The 20,164-nt window shown below is 38.5% G+C and overlaps 1 protein-coding gene across 2 annotated transcripts in view; it reads left to right on the top strand.

The window, feature by feature from the left end:
• The window catches only part of TTC7B (tetratricopeptide repeat domain 7B), a 117,343-nt gene extending 100,263 nt beyond the window's left edge, over positions 1-17,080 (top strand). For both annotated transcript variants that reach the window (XM_059474755.1, XM_059474756.1), the window contains one exon: positions 16,080-17,080. In XM_059474755.1, the coding sequence (XP_059330738.1) occupies positions 16,080-16,301 (222 nt within the window). In that variant the 3' untranslated portion in view covers positions 16,302-17,080. The remainder of the gene's footprint in view (positions 1-16,079) is intronic.
• Positions 17,081-20,164: the final 3,084 nt, after the last annotated feature.

The raw sequence follows: 20,164 nt of genomic DNA, 5'->3' as shown, positions 1-20,164 counted from the left end.
TGATGGGCTATATTTTATGTCAAGTTATTTGTTTAGTCTCGATGAAGAAATTATTAAAGAGAAAGCAGTTGTTTTGAGGAGCTTTAATTTGTGGGAAAATCTGAAGTGGGTTTTGTGCATCTCTGAAAACTGTGTTTATTTTGAAGGTGTGATGGTTATTTTTCCGTTATTATTCCTATTAGAGTATATGCTCTTCAACAAGTAGCAACAAATGGCATGAAAAAAATTATGTGGTGATACTATTCAGAAATCTGCCATCTCTTGATTTCTCAGTAGGGGAGAGGAGATATGCTCTCTGGCCACTTTGTGTACTTCCTCTCACTGGAAAAGGCCTGACTGCAGATTTAGAGTTGTTAATGCTTTTAATGCTACTTCTATTATGGTAAACAACCTGGTTAAGCTGAGATGGGTGGAAAAATACATCATGAATGAGATTAAGTAATGATAAACTTGAAAACAGAAAGCTGTTTTCAGCTTTCATCACTTTTTCAGTCAGCAGTACAGTGTTGATCTGCACCTTTTAAATTTTGATAGTAATGTGTGTGGACTTTATGGAGAGCCAAGAGGTAAGGGCTCTGTAGTTTCACCGGTTAATCATGACTCTAGTCTGTATGTTTTGTTAAAACACTAGCTTTACAAAAAACTCTTGGCATTTGAAAAAAAAATGCCATTAGTTATAGTTACTATATTTTCAGGCATGAACATTTAAGTATCTGGGGAAATTTGGAAGAATAAAAAGTAACTGGCTAAGCTGAGCATTTGCAAGTGTTATGGCAACTAAGAGTTGGTATGTCAGAGAGTAAGACAATAACTCCAATCTTTTTTACTCTCTTTCTAAATCAAAAATTTAGATATTTTAAAAAGGTTATAGTATTTTTTTCATAATAATTTTGAGTGCTCAATATGTTAAGTCTCAAATATGTTTGGCCCTGGACATGTATTCCCAGTAAGAAATGGGGAAACTGAAGGTGCTGTAGGTGCTGTGACATACCTGGCTTTAAATACAGTACAAACTTCCTGATTTCTCATTCTGAACATCACATTCATGGGACTCACATTTAATTCCTGTGATTATTGTTTCCAGTGCCTTTGCAATGTGAAGAAAATAATTTTCCCCATAGGCATCTCCAATGTCAATCTGGTATCAGTATTCCCACTGCCTGCTGAAAGGAGCCTGTGGAGTGTCTTTTGTGGGTTTTGACTTGCAAATGATTGGCAGACTTTTAGGAGGACTTTCCCTTATGATATTTAAATTTAGTAGTCTCACTGATGGACCTCCTATTAAAATGTAGATTATTAAATCAGTTCTATCATTGAAAATTGATCATCAGTGAAAATTATATATTTGATACTTCTTGCCTTTGCCTGCAGTTAAAGTGAAGGGATCTGTGGCAGCTCCTTGATAGCCATTCAGCTCAGCTGTGTAAAAAGTCCTTGTGTGTATCATTCACTTTCAATACTCTTAAATAATATATCACTTCACTTACCTACATCTCTCTCCCAGTTCTCTCCTTTATGGAAGATTTGTCAGTGTTAGATTTGCTCAATGAATATATTGTTTCCCAAGTCATTGCAGCTGAGATGCTTGGTGCAGGAGATGGCTGGATAGCAGACTGGTTCAGAACTACCTGAGGCATTAGAACATTGTTTCTGAGATTATTTTGCTCTGGTTTTGAGAGCTCAGTTAAACATTGCACTGTTTTTTAGTAACATACTTTTATAGGCAATAAAGGTAAACTACTTCTATAAATCTTTGTGTCTTATCTTACATTTTTACTTGCTAGTAAGATAAAGTTCAAGAAAAGTTAACTTCAAACAAGAGCTAAATATCAAGTATATGGATATAGAAATCTAAAGGAAAAAGGATTGCTGCTTTTATGCAATTGCTTTTTATTATATAATGAGTGGTTAGTTTTTCTTAGGTGTTCTGTTCTGGTCTATGCTTTGGTGCATCTTCTACAAATGAGAATCATACTTGGGTTTGAAGAAAAACTAATTAAATCTTAATTAAATCTTAATCCTGTTTTATGTCCTTGGGGAAATTGAAGACTATTATAGTTCCTAACTTGAATTGATGAGCACAAATGTAACTCTGGAATGTTTTTTTGTGTGTCATTTTTCTCTGTTATGTTGTTTGTGTGCTTATGTAATTACCATTATACGCAATAAATACCATTTTGAGTAAGACTTCTCAAACCAGCTTTTCCCTGAAGAGGGATAAAACCCTCTGGGGAACATCAGTTTGGTAAGAAATGGCAAACCATAACTGTGCTCCTGTTCTGTGATTAGTGGGAGGTAAGCAAAAGAGGGCTGCTTAATACCTTGAAGTGTATCACAATGGTTGTGAGTATATTCTACTGCCCAGATGTTGAGGTTGAATGTAGTTTTGTATTAAGATGCACTTATTGGAGTCTTGGGAAATTGAGAAAACTTTCTGCATCACACATTACAGCTTCTCTCTGCTAATCTCTGATGTGTAGTTTATACATATGTGCCTTTTTCACTCTAATCTCAGAAATCCTGTGTTTTGGTAGATGCTGGTGTGATGCTTCAAGGAAGCTGGCTTTCAAGAAATAGCCCTTAAATTAGATTTGAAGTTGATTTTAGGAGCAGCTTTTCTTTCTTAAGAGCTGGTATAGAAATGAAGAAAAAAGCAATATTAGAAAAACACAGAGTTAAAATGGAGTGCTCATATTCAAGAGGCACATATCTATACAGAAAGCATTTGACCTGGAAGAAATCTTCAGTCTTTCAGTACTGCACAGCTGAACAAAGCAAAGCAATTCATTAGCAAAGCACTTACTTCGCAGAAATATGAAAACATGTGCATTGTGCACACTGTTGAAAGCTAAACCCTGCAAGAAAAAACGCTGCCCAAAACCACTTGAGCTTTAGTTGGCCCATTAGGATGCAGACATTTGATTCTTTTTATTTTTTCTTTCTAAATACTTTGATGAAAAATCACAAAGTTTTAAAATGCTTTCCTGTTCTTCCAGGAACTAAACTTTGTAAGTGAATTTACAAATGCTTCTTTTATGGATGTATCTGAAATTAACATGAGTTCCATTTTTTTCTAATTAATTAGTTCTAATTAATTAGTCTTTAATTAGTGATGCTGGTGAAATGATTTGTTGCAGCTCAGTGTGTTCAGTCTTTCTCAGCCACTACTAATACACTGTTTTACATCTCACACATTGAACTTACTACTTAAGACCAATATCCTTAGGAAATCAGGCATACAAAATCATTCTTTAGCACTTTTGTTTCATCTGGACAGAACAAGGAATGATAAAAAAATAAAAAGGTTGCGCAAATATTACTAAAATAAAGGCAGGAGGAAAGACTACCAAGACTTTTTAATTTCAGATTTTTATTAGGTATGAGCAAACACACAAGAGTGTTTGTAAATTCTCTGCTGCAGCAAAGTAAGACACAGTCATTAGAAACCCAAGCCAGGCTTCACTGCAGTCAGTGCTGTTAAAAGTTGATGGTTTAAAATTATTCCAGAACATAGCAGAATGTATTGTGCTACATTAGCTTAGTTAGCTGTATTCCTGCATTGCATAATATGTTTAGGTGAAAGAGTGAATTATGTGTGATGTAAAGACCTTATCTGTAGAGGGCTATAGAAATAACAAAAAGATCATGGGGATTCAACATTTCTTCTGTACAATATGCCGTGTGAAAATGGTTTCAAAGCTCTATGTGGACAAAGGTGGTGTTAGGTAGCACTTTGGAAGAATGTTTGCTATCTAAGAATATTTGCCATCCATCAGAAGTGATCTGACCTACTAAAAGAATGGATTTTACCCTGGCTTTTGAATTAAAATGTCCCTGATGGTAAGTGGGTTTTGCTACCTTAAAATAAGTATTTTAAAATAAAGACACAATTTTAAAAGTACATCCTCTCATTTATAAACAAAACAACCTTATTTTCTAAATGGGTGCAAGTAACAAATTAAGGCAGATATTGTCATGTGTTTACAAATGTTCAAAAGATGAGCAGGTAAACCTCTGTCAGCTGCAAAGTCATTTCTATTTCCATTTTTCCATGGTCCTTGTTACAGTTTGTCCTGACAGCTGACAATAGCTTCTTTGGGATTCTGTCTGGATTTTAATTTATGACCATTTGAGAAAGTGATAGCCACACTAGTGTTGGAACAGATGGCTTTGTGAAGGTCATGGACCCAAAGATTTAGCAGAGGGCTATGAAATGCTATGACACAAAGGCAGTCTGTGATGATGGTTTGTTATATTAACTGAATGCCTAGCCACAAGTTGGTAGGTTACAGTTGCCAGAAATAACTGGTTCTGATATAAGTATGAAATGCTGTCAGAGCTATTAAAGTAATTGACATGTCAAACTTCATTTCCTTTAAAATTGTGATATGATAGTATGAGCAGCTGGTGATCTCTGGAAAATAAATGAGGTAGCTTTAGTTTGGCCATCCAAACTCACCTCATTTGCTGCAGAATCAAAGTCTAAGCTTCGAAACTTTAGGGATGTGTTATGAGTAGGTGTGGTCTTTCTGCCGTGTGGATTACATTTTATTTAATATAAGGTTTATATCTGAATATTTTTGTGAAGATAAATCCATTGCTTAACACAATAGCTGGTAGGAAATGTTTGTATCTCACCTCAGACTCAGCAGCTCACTTAAATTCCAGAATTCCCACCTTCCCCACCAAACCCATGCTGTGTAGTTCTTATGCCATGAAAATCCCTTCCTTGAAAAGTGCAAGCTGCTACTCTGCATTTCAGCTCTTTACTCAGAGAGCATTAACTTCCTTACTCTCATCAAATCCTAGCTTTGTGGGGGAGTGCCTTTTCTGTCACTCTTGTTCTTCCTGCTAACTCTGCTCCAGTGAACTAGAAAAGTGACTCAAATGGACAAGGCTCTTACACTTGGGGAAGCAGGGCTCCAGTTTATTCCAGCTGCCTATCAGCTGAGAATATTAAACCAAAGGAGAGGACTAAAGAAGAAACTGTATTTGGAATTACATTTTCTCTGCAGGTTCCAACCTTGTGCACTAATTTATTATACAGTCTGAAAAATGTATTTCAAGAGCCATAAACCAACCACAGAATATGATTTAACATGCAGTGTCAATCAGAACAGTGATGGATATCCACTTACAAAAATGCATAACTGCAAGTCATATTTTGCCTCAATCTTCAACAGGAATGTGATATTCATCATGGATGGCAAAGGTAAAATTAGCAGTTGAAATGAAAGTATGGAAATGATGGCAAGAACTTGCTTGGAAGTGGAAGAGTATGGAGGAGTTGACCAGAATTCTGGAAGAACTAGCTGATGAAATAACTGAGGCTTCACTGAATATTACTGGATTTGTTAACAGAAAATTTTAGAATAGTTTATGCAGTACCTCTACTCAGTGAGAAGAGTTGCATGACCAAGGCAAAGTTTGACTAAAAGTGAGACTTGGGCACCCTTCAGTGAAAGCAATAAAATAATTTTCAGAAATGCAAGAGCAAGATTGAGTATGGAAATGGCTGGGGAGGACAAAGAGCTGGGGTAGTACTTGATCAGAGCTGCATCTCAGTTGTTCATGAGTTGGCCGGCACAACATGAGACATCATCTCTTCTCCATTATCAGCATCATAATCTTGTCAAGAGTGCAGTCTCACCTTTAGTTTTGTAAGCCTACAGATTCTCCTTCCCTTGTGGAATGGTGGTGTTTGTGCTCCACTGGTTGCTTTATGTACCCAGAACAGAGCTGCCATGCCCAGTGGAACCAGCTGGGGCTGGTCAGCAGGGCAAGGGAAGCCTCAGTGTGCAATGAGGCAGAGGTTTCCCTTTGGTTCCTCCCAGGCTGGGGCTGGGATTCTCTTGTGATCCTGAGTGATGTGGCTGGATGGCAAACCCAGTGTGTGGTTTGGTCAGTGCAGAGGTGACTGCATGGCACTGTGGCACTGGAAATGTCTGCAGCACTTTCTGGGAGGAGTAGGAAATTTTAATAATAATATATGATCCTTGTAAACATGGGAGGAATATGCATTATCCAAATAAGACTAAGTGGCATTGGCATGGGAGCAAATGAAAACAAACTAGCTAGGGAAAAATTTCTGGAGATCATATGAAGAGGATTCCTAGCACTTACAGGCTAAAAAATGTGGAGCAAAAAATCTTGGTGTAAGGTTATCTGTAACAACAGGGGATAGAATTGAGTGACCTAAGAGGACTCATCTGATGTTGATTTAATGGAAAATGCCTTACTTTTGCAAGTTTTAGATAAAAAATTAACAATTAATCCACAAAAAAGTGTTGAGAGAAAATGTGATAGGCTTATATGGAATTTAATTATAAAACTTAGGTGATGCTTCAGTTTCAGTAATGTGTTTGCTTCCATGTCAGTACTAGCAAAAGCTGACTTGTTGAGGTACATTGATGTTATTCTTAGCTCTTTAATAATTTTTCCCTAAAATACTTCTGTTTGGCTTCTCTCTTTAGTTGTAGAAAAAAGCTCAGAAGCTTTTTTCTGTAGATTTTTCAGTATGTTCAACTTCCAATTTTGTGCAGGGTAAGTCAGTATATAGGGAAGTGTTTGTTTGATTTTTCTGGAAGTGCTAGAAGCCCTTTCTTAGCCAATGGTTAGGCTCTGGCTCTTCTGACCTGTGCCTGATGGTGCACAGATGGGAGGGTGTGGGCCCTCCTTTCACACTGAAAATAGCTGTCCCTTAAAGGAGACTCTGCTGGCAGCTGTCCTGGCAGACTGGCAGGTTAGCAGCTACCTACAGCTTCTGCCTTGCCTCTCAGAGAGGGGGTGCATTCCCTCTCCTGCTGGGAGGGTTGTGCACAGTGCCATGAGGATGCCCTTGCAGAGTGTGCTCAGCCCGAGCAGCAGATGGCACTTCACATCTGCTTTGTGGGGGAGGAAGTGGTCTGTTTCCTGGGGATGCTATAAACATATATATTTATTAATGCTGTATTAAAAATAACCTCTTTTTCTTAGAGGTGACTGCAGTGCCAGTGTAGTAAGTGCTGCTGTGGTGTCATAACACTTTTAAAACAGTGACATTAGTCATAGTTATAACATATGTATGTACATATTTTTATATGCAGAATTCTCTTTGGATAAGGGGAAAAGGAATAAAAAAATGAATGATGTGCTTTAATCTGAGAATTTCTGTTTTATTTCAGTAATGAAAAGATTGGTCATCTTTTATCTAATAGCGCAGTTCTGACTTTGAATATTTAATACAGAATTTTTCAGAATATTTGAGAGAAATGCACATGCATAAATGCAAAAAGGTACTTCAGAAGAATATTATTTTCTTCTGATTCCTTTTCCATAGTCTCAAAAGTTCAGACAAGTGCTAGTTTCTGTAGTAGCGATGGACTACAAGTGCTGGCTTTCAGTACAGTGGCAATCTGGTGAAAGATCTCCAAAGCTCATTTTGGACTCTGACAGTTCTATTAATTATAAATTTTACTCACAGAGCCTAGTACTTGGTCTGCAACTCTGCTTTTCCTTTGATACACAAACTATTCCCCTGACTTCAGATTGATTCGTCATTAAAACATTTGATCAGTTTTTCTAATTACTATTTCCCAAAGCCACATACAATGCAGTGTGTTCAATGTGGTTGTATAGAACTGTCATTAATGAAAAACAGCTTCTTAAAAAGTCACTGCTTGCTATTTCTAATTATTTATTCTTTAATTCTATCTCTAATTGACTAATGGACAGAAAAAAACATTAATTTCTTCACATTATAATAGTTTTGCATGGAGCACAAGCTTTCAAAACCAGGAACCTTCAGGCGTTCCAAACTAGTTTTAGCAGTGGAGTAAGGACCCTGAATTCCTGGTATCCTCAGTTCTTGTGAAAAATCCAGCTTTTGCTCAAAGAATTGAATATTGACTCAGTGGGGTGACTTTGAGGCTCCTCACTTCAAAAAACTCGGTCTGTTTATCCTGTTTGGCAGTTGTATAATTTTTGGAGGATTTGGCGTTTTTTTTCCTCCTTTGTATATTGAAACTTCTATGTTACTCCTAGGTTTTGAATAACAGAAATACAGTTTGCTATGCTTCTGACCCTTTGACTCAATACTGGAAAAATAATGGCACCAATAACAAACAGTGCTTTGGAGTCTCTGTATGGAGCACAAGTGGTAAACTTGGCCTTGCTTTGAACCCAGGCAGTGTTGAAATACAGCTACAGATGAGACTGATAACATGGCAGGATTTCTGTAGGGAGCTCTCTGGGATGTGTTGGTATCTATGAGCTGTCTATATAGGGGAACAGGTGGGGTATCAATCACAAAAGACAAGAACGTACCAAAATACAGAAATGGCTATGGGCCCATTTCATAAACAGCACTGTGTGAAGCTGTGATCTCCTGCACCCCTTTTCATCACAGTGCTTGTATTTGGTACATCTGGGAAACCCTCATTTCTGGTTTGTGGGAAAGTTGAGAAGACAATGATGTGGCTTCAGTGCTGGGAGGAAGGAAGGGAAGATGCAGTGGTGCCAAATGGAGGGAGGTGATCCAGAGACCTTCAGTGTCACCTCATGGTGTCACACCTGGGACAAAATGTAAAACTTTTGCACCAGGTGACAAATACTCCAAATTTAAGACTGGCCATAATCTGAGGGCTACAGCTATGGTCAATTATTCCCTGATGCCAGTGGTGATGCAGTACTTGCCACAGCTGTAGCCATCTGACTTCTGAAGGGAGAACCATTGTGGGCTTACTATGATGGTAGCCACAGCGTATAAAATAAGGCCCTCAGTGTAATTTTCAGATGGAGGTAAAAAGTTAAATGAGCTCTGGAGTCACTAGCTGCTTCATTTTATCATAAGGTGTTTTATTGTTTCCAGTGTGCTTGCTATAGTCAAATTAGTTCTTGTAGTAGTGTAGCCTGGTAGTCATGCTATTTTTTAAAGCTGATAGGACATTCACATAAGGTGTAAATCACAATTACAGCAGATTATCGCAGGAATATGTTGTCTTAGTAGGAAAAGAAGTCCCCCAGGGGCTTCCCTCTCAGTGGAAGACTGCAATCAGCAGGTTTTTAAAAAACACCTTCAGTGTTGAACCTTCCTGCATTCTGGGCTGCGAGCAGTAGGGAACTAAAAGGCAATCACATCCTTGTGGGAAGGGGTCAGTCATTTCCAAGGGAGCTACAAGCACAGAGATGCACTCCCAACCACATGGGTTTGTTATTTCATGCTGGTGATGAGAAGTTCAATGAGTAACAAAGCCAAAGTTGTTGTTTTAAAAATCTGTTGCCAAGCAGTAGGTTTTCTCCTAGCAACAAGTGTTTTGCAGCAGGGGAAGCAATTGGATACCTTAGAGGGTATGTTAGCACTGGGGGAAGGGCAGAGAAATAACAAACTGGGGCTCCAGGGGGGCCACAGAGTGCACGGAGGCTGGGCTGGGCATGGAGGGAGGGGTGGGACAGAGAGGGACATGAGGCACTGCTGATGATCTGGGATAGGCTCTGACCAAAAGGGTTGGCTCAAGGCACAAGTTTGTTCATCAGCTGCTTGCTTTGGTTTAGTGAGTGATCAAATGTAGTATTATTAGCTGGTTGTTCTCATTTAAAAAAGAAAATCCAGACTGAGCTGCTAGGAAGTTTTATCTAGACCATATTTGAAGAAATATGCTTTTTATTTTTCAAAAGAATTGCCTCATTAGAGAAAATAAGTAGTTTTTATTCTGCATTTTGGAAAACAAGTTATATATATAGTGTGTTATGTATATAATATACATGTTGCAGTTTCTTTTCCAATTTTAAAAAAGGTATTTATTATCACCTTTACTTGTAAAGTAAGTCTAGTGTTGCCAGTCCAGTTGGTTTTAAACCTTATAATGTGGTCACCACCCTTCAAAATCTCTGCATTAAAATGCAACCTGTGTCTGCAGATACAGAGCTATGTTTATTCATCATCTTTCTGATGGAATGGTTTATTTCTAACTGATGTACTGTGTCACAATCTTTTCGTACTTGCAGAAAATAATTATGCACAATGACTCAACATGCATGTGCCTTTGAAAGGAGTTTATAAATGATTTCTTATGCAAAGTCATACTTTGACTAGATGGACATGTTTCAGCACAAAGTCATCAGCTAAAATGAAAATAGGCAAGCACAGTATATAAATAATGTTCTGTTTCACTCTATGTAAGTGTAAAATATTGATTATAGACTACATTTAAAATGCGTATTTTTATCACAGGGATTGGAAAGCATCAGCTGTAGAATTTTACTTGTTTTTCCATATATCGTGGCAAATTCTTCTCATTTTGTCTCACTAACACTTCTGTTTCATTATTATAGCATAACACTGTCAAGTCTCTGGTAAACCTTCAAGTTTGATAGATTTGTTTAAAAATAGCAGCCACCTTAACACTTGCAAAATAGGCTGAAAAAGCAGCATGTAACAAGGGGCAGTTTTTTTATGCTAAAATTACACTGCATATGGATTTGCAATGCATACATTGCACATCAAGTTTTGTAACTATTTATGGTCATAATCCCTGATTTTTAAGTTTTTAGATAGGAAGGGGATGTTTCTAGCATGTCCTTCTGATATCTCACAGCTTAAAGTTGATTGTCTCTTAGGCTGGGACCCACTTTAAAACAGTAAGATAGTGAACTGGGATATTATTGTGAAGTTGGATGTAGTGAGTTCTTTAAATCTTTTGTAGCTTTTAAGAATCACTGTTTTCCACATCTGAATAGATGTGTCTGCTTATACATTATCAGCTGTTAGCTTATTGGGCTTCAGCAAATCATCAGCAAAACAGGCCACTGTGCTTCTGTCTCCCTGCCCTTATCGTTAAAAGCAAAATCAGTCAACTTTTTATTTTCTTATGCTTATAATGTTTTCTTATAGGTATTGTTTTTACAAGGCAAACTTTTAGCTCTGAGGGCTATTTTTTAGCTAAATAAGATTTGTATCATACAAGTATAGGAAGCTTTTTAGCAAACAAGTCATGTAACAGATCTGCCAGGAATAAATTAGTATGAATATCATATCTGGTACTGCTCAAATCTCCATAGCTGAGACTTCTGTAGGTCAACAGGCTGCGTTTCTTAGCCATGGTGAGAATCTCTGGCACTTTCTTGTGTGTTAAATCAGCCACATTTCTTGTTCTTTTTCTGTCCATTTCTCCCATTTCCCAGGTTTCTTCTCTGCCTCCCTGAAAAAGGCAAGAGTGCAAACGGACTCATGGTCACAGTTCCCCTTTTTCTCTTTTAAATAAATTTCTTTGCATTTGAGGACATGTCCCACTTCTAGTCTATATTTTTCTCAGAGAAAATGAAAAGATTCCTCTTGATATCAAGTGAATAAAAGTAAAAAATCTCAATTGGTGCTTCTGTTGAGGCTGAGAACAGTTTACTTTCAGGCACAGTGGAGAAGTAGTCAGACAGTTAAAGCTTAAGGAAATCTCCTGCTCTCTTGAGACAAATTTTTTGGTTATGCTGAAGAAACCACAGTGATTTTTGTGTTACCGTTCTACCCCTTTTTTTTTCCAATTAATGCAAATATAGTTTTGCACTTTATGATAAAGCTCTGGGTTGATGAGACATATGATGGGCAATAACTGTGACTGTAATTTTTTCAATGTCAGTTCCATTTTTTTCCAGGAAAAAAAAAAATTACCTTTGCTTCTCGTTTGCTTAGAAGCAAATAAAAAAGTGACCTTAGTAGACTGCTGTAAATGGCTGGTGTTAATAGTTCTTTTAATATCTGTTTTTCAAAATGAAAAATTAGTTATTTACAGAATTTTAGTCCTATGTTTATTTGTCTAGATGTGTGTTTTGCATTGACTGTTTGTTAATCATTATGACAGATTAATTTGCAAAGAGAGAAAGCCCTTCTGCAGAAAAAAGGTACCTTAGTAGTGAAGAATACACTACATGCTTATTTAAGCAATTATGACTTTATAGAATTGCGTATTATATGATGTTGTTCGGGTTCTGAGTCATGATATTTTATTAATAAAAAATAGTGCATTTTCTAACTGGAAATTTTGTTTCAAGACTGTAATGCTCTACTTGAAAATCCAAATTAATCTGAATGTTTTCCTTTTAAAAGATGCTTACATTTGTCTAATGAACAAATGAACCCTGTTTGACTGAGCATTTTAAAAAACAGTCCTTGAAGAGATGTTTGGGTGAAATAAGCAAAGAATAGCAGTTTTGTATGTGGGGCAATGTAAAATGAAGTGTAAATGCAATGGCAGAGGGAGGAAACACATGTAAAATCATTGTCCAGCAAGAGGGAGACTTTGTGACTCCAGACTGGGTGAGGAAAGAATTGTCAAGATCTTGAAAATAACCTGTGGCAAAAGTTGGAAGCCCTTTCCTCCCCATTTTGTTCAATTCCTAGAGGGTTTTGTTCTGTTAGGACGTGAAGTTTGCATAGAACCTGTCTGTGGTGACAGCAGCACCTCCCTGTTGGGGCAGCACGCAGTTTCACAGTGTTGCTGTTTTAGAAAGCCCCTTTGGAGAGGCCCTGGAGGCTCTCAGAATTGCAAAATCCCTTTTAGCCCCAGCTCTGGCTGGGGCTGTAAAGGGCTGTTGACCTTTCCTTGAGCAGAGAGCATCTGAACTGCACAGATCTTTGAGTACTGTTGATTATTCAAAGTGACTGGTATAAATATCAGCGGACTGCACTGGTTTCATTGGTTGTGACGATGGCTTAAAAATGTCTCTGTGTTTCTTCAGAGATTCTCTTCACTTTCTGCGTGTGCCATTTCACATTAGAGTTCTCTCTTGGAGTTTTTTGAGTTACAAAATCCACCCCTACAATGTAGAACTGGCTAAAACAAAAATAAGGTTCGCATAGAGAGTTTACAACATACAGACATCCTAACCAGAGAGAAAGTGAAAGCCTTAATACACTTAGGGGAGATCAGTGATTTGACAGGGAAAAAACTCAACCTCAAAGGAACCCCCAAATTCTCAGCAAACCAAACATGGAGTAAAGTAGTAAACAACATTTGTACTGAGCTGCAAAATGAAGAGGTTTGCACACATTAGAGGCTTTTATAACTGTGTTAGAAGCAAATGTCATACATTTATTGTTCTTTCATGTGAAAGAGATGCAGTAGTAGGAAAGATCCTGCTTTCTCCTGCAGATGCCAACAGTTGTCTTAAACACCTCTGTCAAGTACTGCAGCATTCTAAAATTTACAAACAACAAATAGGTTGCCTTAGGAACTTACTGGTTTTATTATATTTTGTTGACTGGATCTTCTTATTTGCACAAATAATTATATAGCACTTTTTCTAATTGATTCAGGTTCCAGAATCCCTCTCATGTTTTATCTTTTTAAAGATTTATAGAGAGGATATACAGAAAAGGCATTCTGCTTAGGTTTTAAGGTAACATGCCAAGTCTAAAGGTGTGAACCATATGTCACTTAGGTACCCCTCTGTGTTTCTGCAGAACTGATGTGTTTTTCAGGCCCATCTTCAGCCATAAAGCAAAAGACTTAACATTATTCTGAAATAAATGTTGTCTGTACATCTGCTGTTAAATAGGTGAAGGCCCGAACTGGTAGCTGTGAGATTTCCAGTTAGAAAGCAGAGGAATATACACAGTGAAGGACTGGGATAATTTAAATAATAATATAAATTTGATAATTTCTGGAAGATCTTAGAGGAGTTTTGGTTTGGGAAGGGGGGTAGTTGGGTGGGTTTTGTTGTTGTTGTTGGTTTTAGTGGATCAGGTTTTTTCCTGAAGAGTTAGTACAGCTTGTAAACTGAAGTTAGTTTTCTTGGATGAGTGTTGGTGTGAGGTCACCAAAGGATATTGCTGTGTGACAGACATGCCTGCTCCTTCTGCCTGTGGTGTGTAATGCTTAATAGAGCACAGTCAGGCAAGGACTGCAAACAATTTGAAATGTTCCTTACCTCAGAATTGTATTGAAGTCCTCTGGGAAGGGGATTTACAAACTGGACACTTACAGAGTGTGACATTTGACCATCATTCTGAGAGAGTTCATGAATCAGAGGATGTTTTGTGTGCTTTCTCTAGATCACTTATTTGAGTTCAGTCCACAACTACAGTGATCAAATGTCACTGTCCTTTCAATGCTCTGCGTGAAACAAGTCTAGTTTTCTTTTGGCTCTTTGGAAGCAAAGCTTGTTGTCCCAGGGCTACCACTGAGGCAGGAGCCTTCATCCCATCCCAGGCTGAGGCACCAGTGAAAGGCTGACTTTGAGGAGCCGTGTCCTCAAAAGATGAGGGGACAGCATGCAACCTCATTGCCCATGCAAGAGTGGTTCCTTCACTACTGCTAAATGCTAATTTCAACACTACTGCTTTTATTCTTAGGAAAGTATAAAAGCAGGCAAACTGCCAGTATTTGCTCTAGTTCCATCACCTGGAAAATCTCAACTATCCTTTTTGCCATACACAATAGGGCAGATGTGATGTAATATGTGTCTCTTCCTACGAACAGGCTTATATCTGCAAAATTTGTTTTTTCTTTGGTCTGGAAAAGAACAGTTTCTATCCTTAGCAGGCAGGGAAAATGGCCTGGCATATTTAAGAAAAAAGGTATTAGCAATATTCAAATAATTCACATGTTTAATTAGTATAAAATGTACATATCTGCACACCAAAAAAGCAAGGCTTATGAAAATTTTCTTATCTTGACAAATAAGAACACTTAAATTTTATTAAGGTTAGGTGCATTGCAGCAACACTAGCTTTGTGTGTTCCATCTTCTTGCTTCATTTTTTGTAGTTTCACATCTGATACCTACCAGTCACTGCCAATCACTTCACTGCAGGGGAAAAAAGCTCTGACCCTGAGAGTTATCCAGGTTTTGTATTGGAAGTACTGTTCACTTGCTCTGAAAATGCTGACTCATTTGACAGCTCAGAAAAGCCCTCTAGCACCTTTATGTGAAAACATCTGCAAGCTGATAGAAATTAGCCTGCATTGCATTTATTTATTCACTTGCCAATACTGTACAGCACTCTTTATGTTCTTCTACAGAGCAGGGTGTGCTCAGTTGTTCTGTAGGATGGAGTTAACAGTCTTCCCAAGCTGAAACTCTGCCAGGTGGGCACAATTCCAGAAATGTATGGTGGATAATTCAGGGGCTGCATAGAATGTCAGTACTTTCTAATCAGCAGTGCTTAGGTTAATAAGGATTTGAGGGACAGATGTACAGAGAGATAAAAGAAATTGTGGTCCAAGGAGTGGGGCTGGGAGGGCAGAAGGCACAAGGCCTCTGTAAGCATGTAATTGGGACACCTCTCTGCAAAACAAAGATTTGTGCTCCATATGTGTTTTGCAATACAGAATCAAAATGTAAAAATGCATAATATTGTTAGGATTATTATAATCCCAAAGTAAAGCTCTCTTACTGGGTCATTCCATGACTTTTCTGGCACAGTAACATAGCTGAATGTGAGGGATGGAGATTTCCATGGCCTCATTCAGCCCATATCCTAGTGGCTTTGGACATGTCCTGGATTGTGTAGTGTTGAATTGGATCCCATCTCACAGAGGAAGATAGAGGATCTGTAACAAGTGTGCTCATGAGGAGCTTCTGTGCCTGCTGGTCCTTTGTGCATTACTGGGGCAATATCAGTCCCTGCTCCTGTTCCACAGATTAAACCAAGTACCATGGTTGTTGCCCATTGAGCTGAACTCAGTCTTGCTACAGCCATTTCTGAGTGCTGCTGGTGCTGTGTATGGTCTCAGGTTTTATAGGGCATGAGCTGGCTGCTGAGATGCACAGGGAGGGTGTGAAAACTTCAGGGCACACACCTTAGGACTTCAGATAAAGGAGCTTGCACAAAAGCCCAGACACTTCCTGCTTCTTGGCAAATAGGTGGAGTTTTTGTTATTTAGTCTTTGTTTCTTGTCCAAAGCCACTTTGTTGGTGTGGAGTAGCTTGCTCCAGTCCTGCATCAGGTATTTTCTTTTCTTAAATTTAAAAAATAAATAAAAATTACATAGTCTAACACTTTGAGCCCAAGTGCTGCCTACCCTTATTTCACTGCAGTGACCTTGTTTGAGCTTCAGGGAAGCCCTCCTGACCATTCTCACCCCTTTCCTCTTTGTTTTCTTGCAGGCTCTGATCCTTCACCAGCTTGGGCGCTACAGCTTGGCAGAGAAGATTCTCAGAGATGCTGTGCAGGTGAACTCCACAGCCCACGAGGTGTGGAACAGCCTGGGAGAGGTGCTGCAGGCCCAGGGCAATGACGATGCCGCCACCGAATGCTTCCTGACGGCGCTGGAGCTCGAGGCCAGCAGCCCCGTGGTCCCTTTCACCATCATCCCCAGGGTCCTGTGAGAGGGCCTCTCCATCAACAGATTTTTGGTCTTGACTTCTGGGTGAGCAAACCCACTGTGTGAGACTGCCTGGTAACTGGTTAGTTGGAGAAACTTCAGAACTACAGGTAACAAACTCCACTCTTTTGTGGGAAAGTGGCCAAAGCAGGGAGGTGCCACCATATGTTGATGTCAGGCTGAGAGGACAGAGTGGTGAGCCAGAGCCAAATCACTCTTATTGCCTGCAGTTTTGCCCTGGTAGTTTTAAAACATCGTTATATTGTTCATGGATGATGTGCCATATTTTATTAGTGAAACTTGAGTGTTAACATAAAATTATAATGGAATCAACTACCAATTGTAGAATAAGTTAAGATTCAGTGGCAGAGCAGACTATTTTTAACAAGGCTGTTAATAAAACTGTTCTCTTCCTGCCTCTCAACCTCTTTTGGCCCAAAGTCAAAATGTGAATTTTCTGTTTCCATCTCTATTTTAGTTCAGGCCAGAAAATCAGTTGAGTTCTTGGTTTTAGTTGTTAATAATTGTGATGTGTGGCTAACTGTTATCTAGAGCAAAGGCTGAGTACAAGAATATTTATATTTTACCAATGTATGCCTGTTACAAAAAAAATATATTAGTTATTTAAGTTTAACTTTTTTATGTGAATTCAGAGTTTATTTATCAATGGAAATATGTAAAAAGAAGCCTCAAATGGAATATTTACCGACATTCCTTATACATGAACCCAGACTTGGCTTAATGGGAAGATTATGTTAATAATAAAATGATTTTTAAATGGAACCTTTCCTGTGTCTTGGTTAAGAATCTGGGGGAAATAGATGACTTGTGAATGCATTTTTATGAGGTGGCTGGCTGGCCTTGAAGATGAACAACACCAAAATTAAATATTCTGAGGCCAGTCTAGAGAAAAAAAGCTGCTATACTCTTTGCCAATGGTACTGTTATCTTAGATTTCAGCTTTCCTTAAATCTTCACAACTCCTTTTTTATTCCTTCCACTCCAGCTCTTGATGAAGCCAGATTACACTGCCTCTACATAATACACGGACATGTACATACACCTTAGTAGTGCTTGGGAAAAGCGTGTTAAATATTTATACAATATTCTTTGGGGTTTTTTACTGTCCTCATAGTTCTTTCTCAACATCTCCTGCCCTTCGTGTCCCTTGAAAGAAAAGTTGGCTGGTTTAGTAGACAGATACACTTGCCAGAGATTCTCTGGGAGGTGTGAGAAGAGTCACTGCTGCAGTGACTGTTCAGGGTGCATGAGCTGGGGTGTCCGCTCATTTCCAGCGTTGGGCACATTTGGAGCCTGGGAAGAATTCCAGGTTCCCCATTAGACTGGGTGCTCCTTGATACTTGGCTGATTTGTCATAAGAAGTGGTTTTAAAGTGCTTAGCACAGGATAGCAGATGATTCAGGAAAATAACAGCAAATGTTGTTCTTTGTCCCTCACCAGAGCTTATTCACTTCAAACACATGGAGGATCCTTGCTGTGGCAGTGTGGGTTCCCAGTGAGCATCTTCAAATGGCAGAAGACTTAAACCTGGGGAGCTCTTCAGTTTTCCCCCTGGCATTTCAAATGCCTCTTAGGCTGAGGCTACTTTGAAATTGTATCTGCTTGGTATTTGGACCATATGTTCTCTGTAAAATGGACCAAAATCCTGTAATAGGTAGTGTTTTCAAATCTATTTTAAAGGCAGTAGAAATTGTGTCATCTTGCTCACTGCGAAAAACATCAGTTTTGTTTTCCCATTTAAAGTCCCTGTTTGGCATTTTTTCTTCCTACTGTCCTTGGCTTTCTTTTTTTCTTTTCTATTTGCCAACTGTTCTCTTTTCTAGTCCCAGTTTGTAATTTATGTTCTGGCCCTGCTGTCTTTTGGCACCCATTACATGATACCAAAAAATAGTGCAAAACCTTTATTTGTTTAATTCAGTTCTTCCTGAGTGCTTTTCCTGTCCCAATTCCATTAGTTAATTTTTGATACCTTTCACAGGAGTGTTCCTTCTCAGTATTGACTCACCTTTTACTATAATATCAAAGCTTTTCTATCAAGGCAATTTGCACCTACATCTGAGGCAGGTGGTCTTTTTCAACAGAGCTTCAGACAAAAGTAGAGAATAGGAGAATTCTGTAACAGAATTCAGTTTAGATTTTTCTCATTCCATTTCAAGTCCTGGCCTCTTTTGATAAACTCCCAATGTGGAAAGGTTAGCAATCTAATTGTGTCATGTCTTTTATTAGTGGAGAAGTTGTCACTGGTGTTGTGCATATCAGGTGAACCTGAATATCTGTTTCCTTTTTCTTGCACTGGAATCAGTTTCACTGTAAATCCACAAGCTTCTACCTCTTGGGAATAGCCTCAGCTACCTATTTTTAAAAATGGATTATCTCTGTAAGGCTGTACATTTAGGAATTTTCAGGCAGAAGTGGAAATCCTTGCAGCATATGAATTAAACAGCATTGCTTGTTTAAACATAGTTTTCAAGTTAAAACAACAAGTTCCTAGGTTTTACAGCTGCATTCTTTTTTTAAAATTAAGTAAGAAGGCCAAGATATTTTTATATCTGTTTTAGCTACTCTACAGAGAGATCTGCCTTTTGCAATCTGCTCTCAGACCACCAGAGCTTTTCAGCCACTGGAGTGAAGGAAGCAATGCCCATGTGCACAGCCAGTCCTGGGGAAGTGTTCCCTTGGTGCCTGTGGGTTGGTGCCATCTCATGGGGGCTGCTCCTGGACTTTGTGGCTGGCAAAATCTCCATGTGGACGCACAGTCTGTGTGTCCTCTTGCTCCCCCAGCCTGTGGCAGGAATAAGAACTGTTCAGATGATCAGTGAGGTAAGTCAGGGGATGAAAACCCCTTGTTCCCTTGTCTCAGAGTTTTACTAACCTTTGGCTGGGAGCCAAGTAAAATAAAATGGTTATGAAAGTGCATTGTGGAGCACTTGTATCAATGTAGGGACAAGTTGCAGAAGGCTGAGATCTCCAGCCCTTCAGGAATTACATACACTTCTCTGAAATTCCTGTCTTCTTAAAGACAGGAATAGTGGGTTGCAGAGGAGACTCCCATTATTCTGCATTGTGCTTGTGCTACTCAAAATGATTAACATTTGGTTTACTAAGCATATGCTAAAGTGTAGCAGCAATCTCTGTTGCACTTGATAAAAGGTGTGACTCTGCACTGCCTGCAATAAGAGAATTTATCATTCAAGTAATTGGTAAAAGTTCATCTCTAATTTTGGTGCAGATAACCATTTTTACTCCACAATTTATTTCATTTCTACTTTTGCTTTCATGATTGATAGAGAATCACAGGAACAAGAGAAACAATCCAAGCAGAACTAATCCAACTCTATCTTGGAAAAATTTTGTCATTAATTATATGCATTTTAAACATCAAAGCTATTTTTAAAATTGCTTTAATTTCTTTGAAAATCTGTTTTTTCCTGAGTAGACTGTTCTACTGTGAAATGATAGCAGAAACTTGGATATATTGGAGTTCCAGATTTACCTTGCTAATTCTTTATTTGTTCAGTTGTGAGTTGTAATGACGTTTTTCTCACAATCATACTTTCTCTCATTTAGTATTAAGTTACAAAGCTTATTTGCTAAAATATGCTTTGAGCAAGTGCAGTTCTCCAGCGTTTCATCTATTTAACCTCATCACTTCCAAACTACCTTTTCTGATCTCACTGATGGTCTGTTACACTCCACATGCTTCCACATTATCACAAAGACCAGCTGGTAAGGATTCTACTCATGGACAACAGGAAAGACAAAGAATGTTCAGCTTTTGTCCTGTGTGGCCATCATTGCTGATTGTGTGAAATTTGATGGAAGTCTCTCAGACTTGCAAAGCCAGCA

The sequence above is a fragment of the Ammospiza nelsoni genome, chromosome 6 (assembly GCF_027579445.1).
Source record: "Ammospiza nelsoni isolate bAmmNel1 chromosome 6, bAmmNel1.pri, whole genome shotgun sequence".
Taxonomy (NCBI): Eukaryota; Metazoa; Chordata; class Aves; order Passeriformes; family Passerellidae; genus Ammospiza; species Ammospiza nelsoni.
The sequence above is the reverse complement of the archived record's forward strand: the minus strand, read 5'-3'. Positions and strand labels throughout refer to the sequence as shown.